This window comes from Canis lupus, chromosome 26 (genome assembly GCF_003254725.2).
Source record: "Canis lupus dingo isolate Sandy chromosome 26, ASM325472v2, whole genome shotgun sequence".
NCBI lineage: Eukaryota > Metazoa > Chordata > Mammalia > Carnivora > Canidae > Canis > Canis lupus.
The window spans coordinates 10,170,546-10,185,448 of record NC_064268.1 but is presented as its reverse complement, the minus strand read 5'-3'; the positions used below and the strand labels follow the sequence as shown (position 1 = coordinate 10,185,448).

Below are 14,903 nucleotides of genomic sequence, written 5' to 3'. Positions count from 1 at the left end.
TTTATGCTGAATACTTTCTAAACCTACAGCTCATTTCGTTCTCTGTAATTATTTTTAAGTTAGCTACTGTGTAAATTGAATAATTTGTTCCCACATGGCAATTCAGAGATTTTTTTTTTTATTGCAGTGGTGGTTACAATTTTGACAGATGCTGGAGGCTGTTATTTGCATTGTTCTTTTATTTTTTTTAAGATTTTATTTATTTATTCATGAGAGAGAGAGAGAGAGACAGGCACAGACACAGTAAGAGGGAGAAGCAGACTCCATGCAGGGAGCCTGACGTGGGACTTGATCCTGGGTCTCCAGGATCACTCCCTGGGCCGAAGGCGGCGCCAAGCCGCTGAGCCACCCAGGCGTCCCTATTTGCATTGTTCTTGAGAATCTCTTCTTTGTGAGAGAATTAAAACTTTTGACTAAAACATACTGAAAAATTAACCAAAGAAGCCATAAAGCTACAAGTCATCATAGTCCTCTTCTTACTCCTTTATGCATGTGTACCGTGAAACCAATACACTTGCTAGTTCCTGTTTATGAGTTGATCTTATTATACAATCCTTTTTTAAACAGGCAAAAATGCATGAATTAATCATTTCAAATTGCTGATACAATTGATTAACTTCTCTTGCCCTAGTTTCCTAATCAGTGAAAAGGGACAATAGGTCTCCTTTTACAAGACTCTGTGAGGGTCAGAGAGGAGGTGTGTGAAATGCCTGCCCTGTGCCACAATCAGCACGCAGGGGCTGACAAGATCCGTGTGACTTAAACCATGGTTTAGCCTGCTGGTTCGGAATTCCGTTTCTCTTAATGATAAAAACATCTTAATTCCAAGAAAGGCCCCAGAAAAGTCCAAGCAATGAAAACCAGTGTTTTCTCTTTGAAAGGCTAAATTCCATAAGTTCTTCATTAACCCCTGGAGAAAAATACTCATGGTAAAGGCAGAAGAGGCCAAGGCGTCCAGTCTTTCTGGGAAAAATTAAAAACTCAGTTTTCACCTAAAGGTTTAGGTTGGTTGTATTTTTTTAAAATAGAAAATAATTGTACACTAAACATTTCTATGATTTTTAACTAGTACTTCTAAACAAAGTATTTAGTATTTGTATGCCCACGAACTCTCTAATAGTTATTTTTAATGTTTGATAGCCTGTAACTGCCTGCTACTTTAACTGAATTTTTTAACTTGCTTGCTTTCAAGTGTAATGGTTTAAAACATTAAGTAAAAAGGTCACTTGTACTGTTTCAGAATGTTGTGTTTTGTCTCATTTTATTCACCGCCTATACATGCGCCTTTTACTGTTCTGTTTTTCTCTTTAGCTATCCTCATACCACCCAAGGCAATCTTCCACCTGGAGAGTTTCTGGGCTGGCCACCGGGAGCTCTCTTGTGCTGGAGGCGATGGGAGAAATGCCTTTTCTCCCAGGGACTCCGTGTGCTCCCCGTGAAATACTGCGTATTTCTATCAGCACTCCAGACCTTAGCTTCCCAAATCAAATTGCTACTTGACATCCTCGCGGAACTTACTGCTTTGGGTTTATTCTGGCCACCTCATTATTTAATTTGGAAATGTGTCATTAAATACATCATTTCATGTTGTCAGTGTGAATGTATACTCATCACAAAGCTTAAAAATAATAATGTGATATTTTCTACCTAGGAGCTAAAAGTCAGTATTTTGGCTCTTGCCACCCAAATCCTGACTGGATGTGATGAAGTGTTGGAAATGCTACAACAGGTCACAACTGCCCTCATAAATAGTGACCTAGCTGACCGTGAGCAGAGGTGAGGAACTAGCTCGTGAGCTGTGACCCACTGCCCTTCAGGAAACAGAATTTGCTTATGAAAGCAAAATCTTTTAGAACATCAAATGTTCATTTAATATAGAAAGATTTTTGTGATAATAGGTTGAAACAGCAAGTTGTTTCAATGCCAAGTGCAATCAAACTCTTTAATGGTGCTTTTAGGTGAGATTGGGCTAACAGCCATGGTCTAAGGGGGCAGCAAGGTTGTGGTGGCATTTGGGTCTGCCACCATCATCGTTCCCAAACGGGCCTTTCCTTCAGCTATCTGGCTCAGCACGATGTGCACTGGATTTCCTCATGATAAGGACTTTAGAGAGGCAGAGATGACTTAGTGTTACAGAAAATTAATTGCCATGCAAAAGAGGATGTTGACACAATGTCTTAAGATTTTACTGTAATTTTACTGCAAATATAGGAGTGACCTATATAGAGGGTAATCTCTTTCCCAGTAATAAAGCTCATTCTTAGTCCTCCCCATGAACGTTTCAGCTATAGTTTGCTGTTACATATGTGCTTATTGACAATTTTAACATTAGAGATGCTGATCCAAAACAACCCTGCCATGTAATTTTTCCTCCTGTATCCCGTCTGTCCCCATGTCCCTGCTTCTTGCCTTTTCCAAGAGAGTAAGTGGCCAGATTGGAATTGGGGACAGTATAGCCCAGATAGATATTACACTGGGGCTTGTTAGGATGTGTGGGGCCCACTGCTGGCACATGGTGCAGTTTTGTCCTGGGGAGGAGGGACAGTCTGAGAGCCTGAGAGATGTGAGGTCTGTTCCCTGTTCCAATCCCAGTATCCTAAGTAGCCTTGGAGAATTTATATAATCCATATATTTCTTTGGGTGAGTCACATATCTTAATTCTTCTAGCAGAGGATTGGGATATTAAGAATGTGATTTTAGGTAATCATTTTACGACATATGCATATATCAAATAATTATACACCTTAAATTTATACAGCAAAAAAAAAATTTATACAGCCATATATCTTATTGTAGCTCAATAAAAAGGGGGAGGGGATAATGTGATTTTAAAAACAAATAAAAAATCTGTGTTGTAGCCAGTTATTTTTTCCCTATCAGAGACTCTGTACAGCATAGCCGCCCACAGTGCCAGGGCCAAGGGGGAGCTTTGCACATGGTAACTACCTAGAGTAGCCATTTGTATTTTAGAAACGCTTATTTATTTATTTATTTAGGAGTGATTTGAGGGAAACTTTTTTTTTAAGATTTTATTTATTTATTCATGAGAGACACAGAGGAAGAGAGAGACAGAGACACAGGCAGAGGGAGAAGTAGGCTTCATGCAGGGAGCCCGATGTGGGACTCGATCCCAGGACTACAGGATCATGCCCTCAGCCGCAGGCAGATGCTCAACTACTGAGCCACCTAGGCGTCCCTTAGAAGCCATTTATAAAGTGATTCAGAGGTGCTGTGAAATGCACCATTTACACTTTTTTGGTAAAACCACGGGTTGAAGTTGACACGGATTACTAGATTTCTGTTCTCTCCCCCAATGGTAGACAGTGGGATATTTGTGGACTGAATTGCTATAGCTAGAGGTGCTCAAAGCAGCTCAAGGAAATGCAGTATGAGAGAATTTGTTAAAGATGATGGTTGCCAGTTCACGTGATTAGGAATTGCTTAAGCCATGTGTTTTCTTGAACTTTTTGTAGGTTAAAGGGCTTGGAACAAGTTACTAAGGCTACTATGCTTGGTCACCTTCTTCCAGTGTTACTGACTTCACTGATGCATCCAAATTTACAGACTCTGACCATGGCCGATGCCCTGATGCCTCAGCTAGTGCAGCTGGTCCTCTACACCAGTCAGGTACGATCCTCGCTGTGCCAAAGTGAGCTGCTCCTCGGCTGGCCTGCTTCACATTGTGGCTGTGTGCATTTATTGAAGGCCGAGTAAACATAACCATGTCTGTCAGAAGCCAAGGGAAATAACAATGGAATGAAGAAAAATACCATGTCATAAAAATAAACTGAAAAATTAAGGAAAATCATTTTATCTGTTTGACTAAATTACATACTGCATTCTTCTAGCAAGTATGGATTGCTGGGTAACTGTAAAAATGCTAATCTACAATGCTACTGAGATCCTACCATTATATTCGGTCTCCTGAGTCTTTGCCGGCTATTGGTGACTAATAGAAAGAATATGTGCCATTCCGGCATTAAATAAAATGATGTTAAGTGGTCTAAGTAGCAAAGCATTTCTTCGTGAAGGAGGGCAGACAAGGATTGTAAAAAGATGACTTAAGTGAGAATTCTAAATTTGGCTCTAGTACCATCCAGATACCTGACAGTAAGCACTTTAAGACATGATGATGGTTTTGTGTTTCAGACGGCTTTGCTGCTTAAAACCCAGTGTCCAGTTTTTGCCGAGGTGGGCTGTTCCCCATGTGGTGCATCAGACCAGAAGGGCAGGCTGTTCCCCGATGAGAGGTGAAAGATGCTGCTTTCTTGCAGGAACCCCTGCCTTGTTTTCTTCTGGTGAAAGCCTAGTTCTCCTTTTACAACACTGGTTTTTAGCAAGGATTATGTAACTGGAAAAAGAGACTTTAGGGTCAATGTTTTAGAGATAATTATAGAGTTGCTTTGTAGATTTACAGGACCAGGTTAGGGTAAATTCCCCACAGATTAAGAGATTAAAGATTGACAGATTTTCATATACCAATGATGGAGATGTAAAATGTGACTTTGGCAAATAGTTTGACAATTTCTTAAGAAGTTAAACATACACTTACCACATGACTTAGCTATTCCACTTCTGGAAATTTACACAAGAGGGAAGAAAACATAGGTTCTTATAAAGACTTGTATATGAAAGCTCATAACAGTCTTAGTTAGGAATAACCCAAAACAAGAACAACCCAAATGTCTATCAACAGGGGAATGGATAAATGAATTGCAATATATTCGTATGATGGAATCCTACTCAGCAATAAAAGAGAATGAACAGTTGATATACACAACAACATGGTTGAATCTCAGAATCCTTATGCTGAGTGAAACAAGCCAGACCACCCCTCCGAAAAGTACATACTGTATGATTCCATATATATGAAACTCCAGAAGATGCAAACTAATTTCTAGTGATAGAAAGCAAAAAGTGATTGCTTGGATTACTGAGAAGAAAGAGGAAACTTCACGAGTATATACATATGTCCAAACTTACCAAGTTGTACACTTTAAATACGTGCAGTTTGTTATGTGTCAATTATATGTTATTAAAGCTATCTTTGATCAGAAAGGGACAACTTTTTGTGTTTCTCTGTAACAGTGTGCTATGCAACTGAGCTTTGTGCAGTGACAAAACTTTGCAACTGTGTTGTCCAGGACCATCAGCCATAGCCACACACTGCTACTGGTGACCATCAGTGTGGCTAATGTACTCAAGAAACTGAATTTTCAATTGTTTTTAATTCAGATTCAATTTGAATGGCCACATTTGACTAAGTGGCTGCCATATTAGCTAGCGCAGAGCTGAAAGAAGGGAATCCATTCTGCAACAGCTAAGCATCAGTTTTAGGAGTTTGTGTCACAGCCTTGGGCTGGGAGGTCTTTGAGAGTTTAATTACAGTAGGTAAGAGGACTTTGGTGTTCAATTTGCCAACATATTGAATAACATCCAGTGCTCATCCCATCAAGTGCCCACCTCAGTGCCCATCACTCAGTCACCCCCACCCCCTGCCCACCTCCCCTTCCACCACCCCTAGTTCGTTTCCTAGAGTTAGGAGTCTTTCATGTTCTGTCTCACTTTCTGATATTTCCCACTCATTTTTTCTCCTTTCCCCTTTATTCCTTTTCACTATTTTTTATATTCCCCAAATGAATGAGACCATAAAATGTTTGTCTGAGTAAAAAGTAGTCATGTAGACTGATGGAATTTTCAACAATTGACATTGAGATATCATCAAAAGGGACCTTGATCCTGGGGGATTTGGAAAGTGACCAATCTTAAGGGCACTTTATAGCATCCTTTTTTTCCTGAAAAACTTGAAATGAGAGTTGGTGTGGTCCTCTCCTGGATACAAATTGGGCTTTCCTTCTTCAAAAGAGAGGGGGAAAATGCAAATGCATTGTCAAACAACAGCAACAACAACAAAAGAGTCTTAAATATAGGAGTTTTAAAAATGTTTCTGATTGCCACTGATACCTAGCATTTAAAAGCCGCGAGGATGTGGAAAAGTAAAACAAGATTTCTTAACCTTTTACATTTTACTATGTGTACACCTCCTTTTTCCTCTCCTTGCTACTAAGCTAAATCACTTCCTCTTTGTCTGGTTTTAGGATGCTGGAAGAAAAGGAAGAGCCAGGGTTTCTCACTGGTTTAAAGATTCCTGCTCCATGGGCTGCCGGCAAGACTGTGGAAACAGTCCACCCTGTCAGAGACAACTATAAATTTAAAGAAACTGTCCACATTCCAGGAGCTCGCTGCTTGTACCTTAGATTTGATAGCAGATGCTCTTCACAATATGACTATGACAAAGTAAGCAAGATTAGCTTAGTATTGGTTCCACCTCCAATAAGCTGATTTCTTAGATGCTTCTTATTTTTCTTTGCTTCTGGTCACCATTCTTGACTTATTTCTGTCTGCAGATGTCTCTTTGGAGAGCTTTCTTAAGATATGCCTTGAAAGGATAGTGGTTGGGGAAGTAAAGAACCAGCACTTCTGTGGTCTAAGAACTGTGTTTTCATGACATGTTGAAAGTGTACTTTTGTAAGCTTTCAGAAGTTTAGATCTGAGTTAAAGGAAGTTTTCCTTACTACTTACCTACTGCCTGCCTTCTCTGCTTGGAATTCCTGTAGACAGATAATGTACATTCATCTAGAAAAGTCATAACTGCTTCTCGTGTATTCTTTGGGAAAGGGTGGCCTTTTAGAAGAGTTTCAGATATGCTAGGATCTGTTTAATTTTTATTGAGATTATTTTTTCTTTGTTGTCAGGATCTCCAGGCCCATGTAGATTTTGAGAAAAAGTAGTTTCCAACCTGGTGGTTTAACAATTTTAAGTGAAAGGAAACATTTGAGGGGTAGAAGTGTTTTCTTCTGTTTATATTGTTGCATTGCAAACTGTCATGTTGAATTTAGGACGAAAGGTGAATGAAGTTGTCACACATAACTTTATACAAGAGCAACTGAAAGATTATCTAATAGCTTTGTACATATAAAGGGCTATTTTTATGTAGATTGTTAGCTATCTGTCATCTCCTCTAAGAACTGAGTAAGGGCAAAGGTCTTAAATCCCATCCTGGGGGATTTATAGGTCAAAAATAAAGAACTTCTTAAGATACATACTCTGAGATGGTGTAACACATCGCTGAGCCAATTATAGAATCCTCTTTCCCATCATCTTTAAGGATATTGAAGATTCCCGGTGTCCAGAGGGGTTTAGGGTTTACCTCCAAAACTTTAGCTAGAGGCAAGAGAATTTAGACAGTGGTCTTTGGTGGGCCTTTCAAAGAATAAATCTCCTAAAAAAAAAAAATGAATAAATCTCCTGCCATCAGCTACCCCCATTTCCTAGATTAAAGTGAAATGAATGTTTAAAATAGAACTGGAGAGGGGCAGCCCGGGTGGCTCAGTGGTATAGCACTGCCTTCAGCCCAGGGCATGATCCTGGAGACCTGGGATTGAGTCCCACGTCGGGCTCCCTGCGTGGAGCCTGCTTCTCCCTCTGCCTGTGTCTCTTCCTCTCTCTCTCTCTCTCTCTCTCTCTCTCTCTCGCTGTGTCTCTCATGAATAAATGAATAATCTTTAAGAAAAAATAAAAATAAATAAAATAGAACTGGAGAGGTCACCATATCAGTCGGTGTCATTTTGTTTCCCCTTTAAAAACAAGTAATTTGTGTCTTCTGTCATATGCTAGCCCACACCTGTGTGTGTGGGGGGGCATCAGTGTTAAATGTGGGGGCACAGCGGGACATACTAAACAGATAAAAGTAACAGTTACTTTTCCAGTGGTCCCTGGTTGGTGTCAGCAAAAGGTCCAAAAGGGTAAGAGAGCACAACATGATAAGTGTCAAGGGCAAAATGGAGCTTCTAGATCCACACAGAGTTCTCTTGTGCAGTCAGAAGTGGTCAGAGTGCATGTTAGAAGACAGGACTTAGTATTTACAGAACCCAGAGCCTCATTCTTCCAGTGGAAGGATTTGAATGCCAAATGACCTCTAAGTATATCTCCTGCATATTAGAAAGTTGGTTAATTGGATATAAATGAATGACCTTTATTGAAGAAAAGAATTGATATGTGAAAACTGACCCAAGAAGCAGTGGCCCCCTTTCTGGCCTAAATTTGTGTCATTTTCTTTTTTATACCATTAAGCAACATTCTAAAAATATATGGCTTATTTTCAATTTGTTGCATTTTTTAAAATCCTCATTCATTGAATTTTTGTTTTTTTTTGTATTTTTATGTTTGTTTGTTTTTGCCTTTATTTTGTTATGTTAGATATAACCATCTTTTCATCTGTATTTGCTCACTTTATTAATTTGGGGGAGGACTTAATGGGCAAACTGTACCTGTTATTAATAAGTTAAATATCACTATTGAGCATTAAAATAACTACTTAAAACATAAATGTATAATAGCTGAGTTAGAACTATGTCAATGTGAGGTTCCCCAAGGCAATTAAATTGTGACAATATTTGCACCCAAACCAGTATTGCTTGTACCTAAAAAATCAGGGAATATTAGTTCTATAATAATGACACCAGTACCTGGTTATAAATGTATTTTTAAACAAACATTTCTTTGCAGCCTTTTTATTTGTAGATGTTGTTTTTGTTTTTCTTTTACAGTCTAACAGTATATTTTCTGTTTTGAAGTTGGTGATATATGCGGGGCCTAACACAAACAGTAGGAAGGTTGCTGAGTATGGAGGCAACACACTGGGATATGGCAGCCGTAGTGTCTTAGGAACTGGCTGGCCCAAAGACTTGGTGAAGGTATGGTATCTAGTCAGATCCACTGCCTAGAAAAGAAAAATGAACTCCCGTTTCCTCTGGGCTCGAGCATTAACTCCAATTCCAGAAAAAAAAATTGTCCATGGGTGCTTTGTTGAGCTGGGGCTCTCTTGCCAGGCCTATAGATTCATGACCTCATTCAGAATGACCCTCCTTTCACTTGTAGGGCATCAGACCCCTGTCCACTCCAGAACTGGGATCTATTGTCCAGGAACTGAGTGCTCACAGTATTTCCTTCCCTGTCCATTAAAAGGCCTGCTAGTTCTTCCACTTTGCTTCTTCTCTGCCCTCTGCTGTGATGGGTATCCTAGAACCAGAAGGCCTTTGCAGTTAAAAAATGTGGAATGGGTGTTTTCAAATGAATTTGAGCCTTTGGAGCAAGACTAATGATCCATTCTCAAATTGATAAGATAATCAGCCTTGCTTTGTAATTAGGGCCCTGGAGCTACAACATATCTACCTAGAATATAAATATGAACTGAAATGCCCACTAAAACCTGAAAAACTCTCCAGTCTGTTCTTGGAGCCTTGCTCTCAAATGCATTACATACCCTCTTTAATTGAGCCACAGACAGCAAATTACTTCCAGCGATGTAGTCCCGATGCATCCAAATCTGCATCAGCACGACACTTTTAATTGTTCTTTCATTTCCTACGTTTTGTTTCTTACTTGTGGTGTTGGTTCTACAATACAGAGCAAGGTCTTCCAGCACTCTGTGTTCTTCAAGATACGGGCCGTTTGCCTGCCGTACCAGCACAAGTGAGGTGGTGAAGTGGACAGGGGGAGGGCAGAAAGACTAGAAGCCTGAGGAACTTACTGAAATTATGCTCAAGATTTAATCTTTACTCTGATCCTGCTATTGGGCACTTGTGGCCCTTTTCACAGATGCCTCATCCCCAAACCTACCTGGTCAGGAGAGACACCTGGAAGATTGGTGTCCAGATGAGAGGGGATGGAATTTGAGTCAAACAAGCGATTGACAAAAGGAGTACAATATTGCTGTGGTCCTTTTGAAAGTAAATCTCTGAAATTCATTGCTCTCTTGAAAGTCATATGTCTTGTTTTTAAAGTGTATTTTCCCCCCTTAAATTTTAAGGTGGAAGGAGATACAGTCACCTTCTCCTTTGAAATGAGAAGTGGCCGTGAACACAACACTCCTGATAAAGCTATGTGGGGCTTTGCTTGCACAGTTCGCGCTCAGGTACTTGAATCTAACCACTGCTGTGGGCATAATGTACTTTCTCCTGTGTGCCTTGGTTACATACATCATATTTGCCCTGGAAACAGAGCAGAATATGAGCCATGGTTTCATCCTCTCTTCCATTTGGCATTAGTAGACTCTCATAAGTAGTAGTTTTGTGGAATAAAACCTAAAATCCATTTGGCAGCACAGAAAGAATCTGTTGCTAGGGGCTCTGTCTTCAAAGCCTGGAGAGGTGATCTGCCTCCAGCATCTTTCCATAGGGCGAAGAAGACTCGAACACCTAATAGAAGTAAGCACTGGGCTTCTGGGTTTTTACAGTAGTGGGATCACATTTTCATTCTATTCTCAAAGGCTCATCTTGCTAGTCTAGGTCTGTCTCTGCTTAATTACACTGTTATACTCTGTATATGAGTTTAATCTACTCCTTTTAGCAGTTTCAAATAGTAACTTTCCCTTAGGAATCTATGTAAATTCTTCTCTCACCTGGAAAAAGAGAAGAGAGTGGTAGGAATTCTTCTAAACCCTAGAGTTGCCTGATTTGTAAAACCTGTTTTAGGCTTGGAGATTGCTTGAATTTAACCAAGCTAACACTCTTGAGAGTAGAAGTATCTGCCAGGGCAGCCCAGGTGGCTCAGCGGTTTAGCGCCGCCTTCAGTCCAGGGCATGATCCTGGAGACCCAGAATCGAGTCCTACATTGGGCTCCCTGTGTGGAGCCTGCTTCTCCCTCTGCCTGTGTCTCTGCCTCTCTCTCTCTCTCTCTCTCTCTCTCTCTCTGTCTCTCATGAATAGATAAATAAAATAAAAAAAGAAGTATCTGCCAGAATGGAAGCTCCATGAGGGCAGGGATCTTCTTTTCTGCTGTTTTTTAAGCACCTAGAATAATATGCTCAGGTACTTGTTGAATGAATTCAGTAGATGGATTGACAACATCTTGGCTCAAGCACAGGATGGAGATGACAAAGCAAAATAATGATTGATACCCAGATAGGCACAGCAGAAAGGAATCAGTCCAAAGAATCTTGCATGTGATTTGTGCTGTCTCTAATATGGAGTCTTATCAGCTCTTTCTCTCTCCAGAATTGTGTTGAGACTTCCCTCTGTGGTCATTTTTCCATGCTACCATCTTGCTACTCATGGTATTGGGTACTGTCCCTGTGTCCCATAGCAGTGATATGTGATGCTGCTCTGTAAGCCTCTGTGGTCAGGGACCGTGCAGTGCGGTGCAGCACAGGTGGAAGTGCCCCGCCATGTACACTGACCAGTGTGGTTTGCTCCTGTCTGCGTTGTAGGAGTCATCGGAGGACGTATCTGGAGGCTTGCCCTTTCTGGTAGACCTGGCTTTAGGTCTGTCGGTGTTAGCTTGTTCCATGTTGAGAATCCTGTATAATGGACCAGAAATCACCAAAGAAGAGGAAGCCTGTCAGGAGCTATTGCGGTCCAAACTTTTACAAAGGTAAAAGGCTCAGCTAGGGCTAGCTTTGCTCACAAAGGAAAAAGGACTTCGTGTGGAAAACTACTTTTAGTCCATTTCCCAGCTCATTCTGCATACTGCCTGATGATCCCATGGGTGCCATTGTCGTTAAGAAAGAAGGTGAAAATTATACCAAACTGCCTTCTGGCCCTTACTTTACTAGATTTGAAATTATAGCTCATAAGCTTTTCTCCAACCTGCACATTGTATAATTAAATAAAGGATCCCCAAAAGGATAAGTAGATGAGTGATAAAACAAATGTATCATAATGTTTGTTCTAGAATTTAGGTGGTGGGTATATGGGCATTAACCATGGACTGCTTTCAGTTTTTCTGTATATTTAAAAGTTTTCATAAGAAAATGTTGGGGAGGAGGTAGATTCCCAAAGATGTGGTTTCATATAATGCTCCTGGGTCTTTAGACTCTAGAAAATGTTTGATAAATACTTAATACATGATGTGATCCTTCATATGTTTGATATATCTGCAAACCTTAAGTGGTTTTCCAGATGGAAGAGGAAATGAAGAACCCTTTTCTGTCTGTCCAGGTGCCAGTGGCAGGTGGAGGCCAATGGTGTGATCTCTCCTGCCCTGACTCCAAGCCCATCTCCATTGCCACTGACCATTGAGGAAGACAGAGAATTCACCTACCCCTCTGATGTTCTTGTGCCTCCTGTTGGAAACTACTTTGACTTGCCCCGGATCAGGCTGCCTCCAGGAATTATGATAAAGCTCAGGGAAATTTCTGGGCGTGCTAGACCTCAATTCAGACCAAGTATAAAGTATGTTGCTAAATAGTGCTCTATTGCTTTATTTTTCCCATTGGAAAAAAATATTTAAACAATGGAAGGGGGTAAATTTCTTATCCTAGTGTAGCAAATGAACCTTTAATTTTACATTTACTTAATGAACACTAACCACATGCTCTGGGGGTATTCCAGGCCATCTGATATCAAGGTATAGGCCCCAGGGCAGCAGCAGTAGCACCACTGGAGCACTTGTCAGTTTTTGGGCTGCATCTCACATCTGGATCAGAACCTCTGAGGGTGGGGATGTTTTGACAAGTTTGACAAGCATAGGATGCTGAGGCATGCTAAAGTTTGACAAGTTCTGAGTTTTTCTCAGGTGGTTTGCCTCCTCATAGTCCTCAACTTTGGTTTCCTTAGTCTAGAGAGAGATGTTGAGGGGTCTTTAATCTGGAATGAGAAGTCATGCAGCTACAAACGTCTTTGTGGTATTCTTGCTTAAAGTCATTTTGGTGGCCTCTGCCCTGTCTTCTGAGGCATGGTGGGCCATTTCAGAAAGAAAAAATTTAAGAATAGTTGAAATTTAAAATGAAAAATACAAAAGCGCCATTCGTTTTCAGCTCAACATCCATATGTACGAAATACTACAAGCCATGCTACTGTATAAAATTAATTGGCACACGAATGGTGCCAAAGACCTTTTGTTAGTCTTAGACCTCATCCAGCTTTAATATGACTCTAGCTCAAAATGTACAAATTAGGGCAGCCTGGGTGGCTCAGCGGTTTAGTGCTGCCTTTGGCCCAGGCATGATCCTGGAGACCCGAGGTCAAGTCCCACATCGGGTTCCCTGCATGGAGTCTGCTTCTCCCTCTGCCTGTGTCTCTGCCTCTCTCTCTCTCTCTCTCTCTCTCTCTCATGAATAAATAAATGAAATATTTTTAAAAATGTAAAAATTATAAAAAATGAAGTCTCTTTAATTTTTTTCATTTTATCAGCTGATGTCAGTTTTGTCATCTAAACATATTACACATTATTGCCCACTTGATATGAAAGCTATCATGATGTTCATGCCTCTTTATTGTAATAAAGAAAGTATGGTGAATATTTAATATATTTAAATCAAAGCCTATACCCTTCAACCTATTGAATACTGGATTGGTAGTTTGAGAGCTTGGCATATACCTGATGAGTTTCTATTGTAATCACAGAGAGGTAATTCAGCCAGATGTGATGGAGGAAATGGTGGTATCCTGTGTTATTAAGCACTTGAACTTGGTTGATGCACTGCAGTCTCTAATAAATTTCCAGTATCAAGAAGAACATGCAGAGGAATATGACTTACTATGTAAAATTATGGGTGAGACCTTCAAGAAACTCAATGCCATGGAGAGACAGCTGCAGGTAAGCGAAGGCTAATGTGCTTAGATTTCTCTTACAGCTGTCAGAAATAATTTCTTCCCTAGAAATTTAACAAAGTTGAAAAAGTGACCTGAATTTTTAAAAAGTTACAACTAAAACTTCCAAATTTGCAGATGGCACATTTTTATTTTGCATCCCTTCTCACATTGTTTTATTTTTTAATGTATCAGAGTGTTGCTGAATTGGAACAGAAATGGCAAAGCGAGGTTGATGATGCCATGCAAGGGAAGCTGGAGAACAACATGCCTTTCTTCTATGATTACCATTTCAATGAGGTGAGCAAGTTGTGTGATTTATCATTGGGCATTGGTATTTACAGTGCAAAGGTATGTATTTGTGTGTGTGTGTGTGTGTAGAGCCCAAATAATACTACCTATTAAAATGTTACACATGCCAAAATGTGCCCATTCTTTACAAAGGTTAATAAAATCAATTAGATCAACATATCAATATTCCAAATATAAATTATTAAGTTATTTTTAACTGATTGATAGTTTTATCAGGAAGTTACCATCATTATCAAATTTTGATTGCAAACTTTAGGAAACAAAGAGCAATTAGTTATAAGGACCAAGGAAGTCCACAGAAAGTAGTTGATGCCATTTGTAATCATAAAAATATTAAATAGGGACTTGCAAATGTGCTGTGGCATAGAAATATGGACCAGAGGTAGTGGTTCTCCCCCCACCCCCCTCCGAAATTCTCTGCTCCTTTTAACATGAACAGTAAAACTCACTTTTTACAGATCCTGGCTACCATCTTTTCTTGATTTTTCCTCTTTAGAACAAAATGAAAGAACTAGAACTTTTGTGTTCAATGAAAGAAGTCTCCTTTGATGGAAATGATCTTGAAAACATGGTCCTATCACTAAGGTTAGTGATGTTAATAACTGTGTAAAATTAATTTACTGCCTTGATGCTTAAAACAAAATGTGAAAATTTAGTCTCAATAGATTTTTTTTTTTTTTTAAGATTTTATTTATCTACTCATGAGAGACACACAGAGAGTGGCAGATACAGGCAGAGGGAGATGCAGGCTCCATGCAGGGAGCCTGATGTGGGACTCGATCCTGGGTCTCCAGGATCACGCCCTGGTCCAAAGACAGATGCTAAACCGCTGAGTCACCCAGGCGTCCCACAATAGATATTTTTAAAAATTGTATACATTTACTAAATATTTGAGTTGGAACTCATTTGTAAACTTGGAAATTTTTATTTTAGCCTTCCAAAGTTAGCATATAGGCATCAGAAACTGGACAAAAGGAACTAAAGTCAGTCCATTTATAG

At 39.9% G+C, this 14,903-nt stretch overlaps 1 protein-coding gene across 7 annotated transcripts in view; it reads left to right on the top strand.

The window, feature by feature from the left end:
* HECTD4 (HECT domain E3 ubiquitin protein ligase 4) overlaps nucleotides 1–14,903 on the top strand; it is a 188,891-nt gene that overhangs the window by 100,227 nt on the left and 73,761 nt on the right. For 4 of the 7 annotated variants that reach the window (XM_035706727.2, XM_035706729.2, XM_035706726.2 and 1 more), the window contains exons 18-28: nucleotides 1,652–1,776; nucleotides 3,474–3,627; nucleotides 4,150–4,250; nucleotides 6,099–6,297; nucleotides 8,610–8,756; nucleotides 9,872–9,976; nucleotides 11,270–11,433; nucleotides 12,000–12,233; nucleotides 13,407–13,599; nucleotides 13,788–13,892; nucleotides 14,401–14,489. In XM_035706727.2, the coding sequence (XP_035562620.1) occupies nucleotides 1,652–1,776; nucleotides 3,474–3,627; nucleotides 4,150–4,250; nucleotides 6,099–6,297; nucleotides 8,610–8,756; nucleotides 9,872–9,976; nucleotides 11,270–11,433; nucleotides 12,000–12,233; nucleotides 13,407–13,599; nucleotides 13,788–13,892; nucleotides 14,401–14,489 (1,616 nt within the window). The remainder of the gene's footprint in view (nucleotides 1–1,651; nucleotides 1,777–3,473; nucleotides 3,628–4,149; nucleotides 4,251–6,098; nucleotides 6,298–8,609; nucleotides 8,757–9,871; nucleotides 9,977–11,269; nucleotides 11,434–11,999; nucleotides 12,234–13,406; nucleotides 13,600–13,787; nucleotides 13,893–14,400; nucleotides 14,490–14,903) is intronic. The other 3 variants (XM_035706730.2, XM_025474006.3, XM_035706728.2) reach the window with 1 other exon arrangement.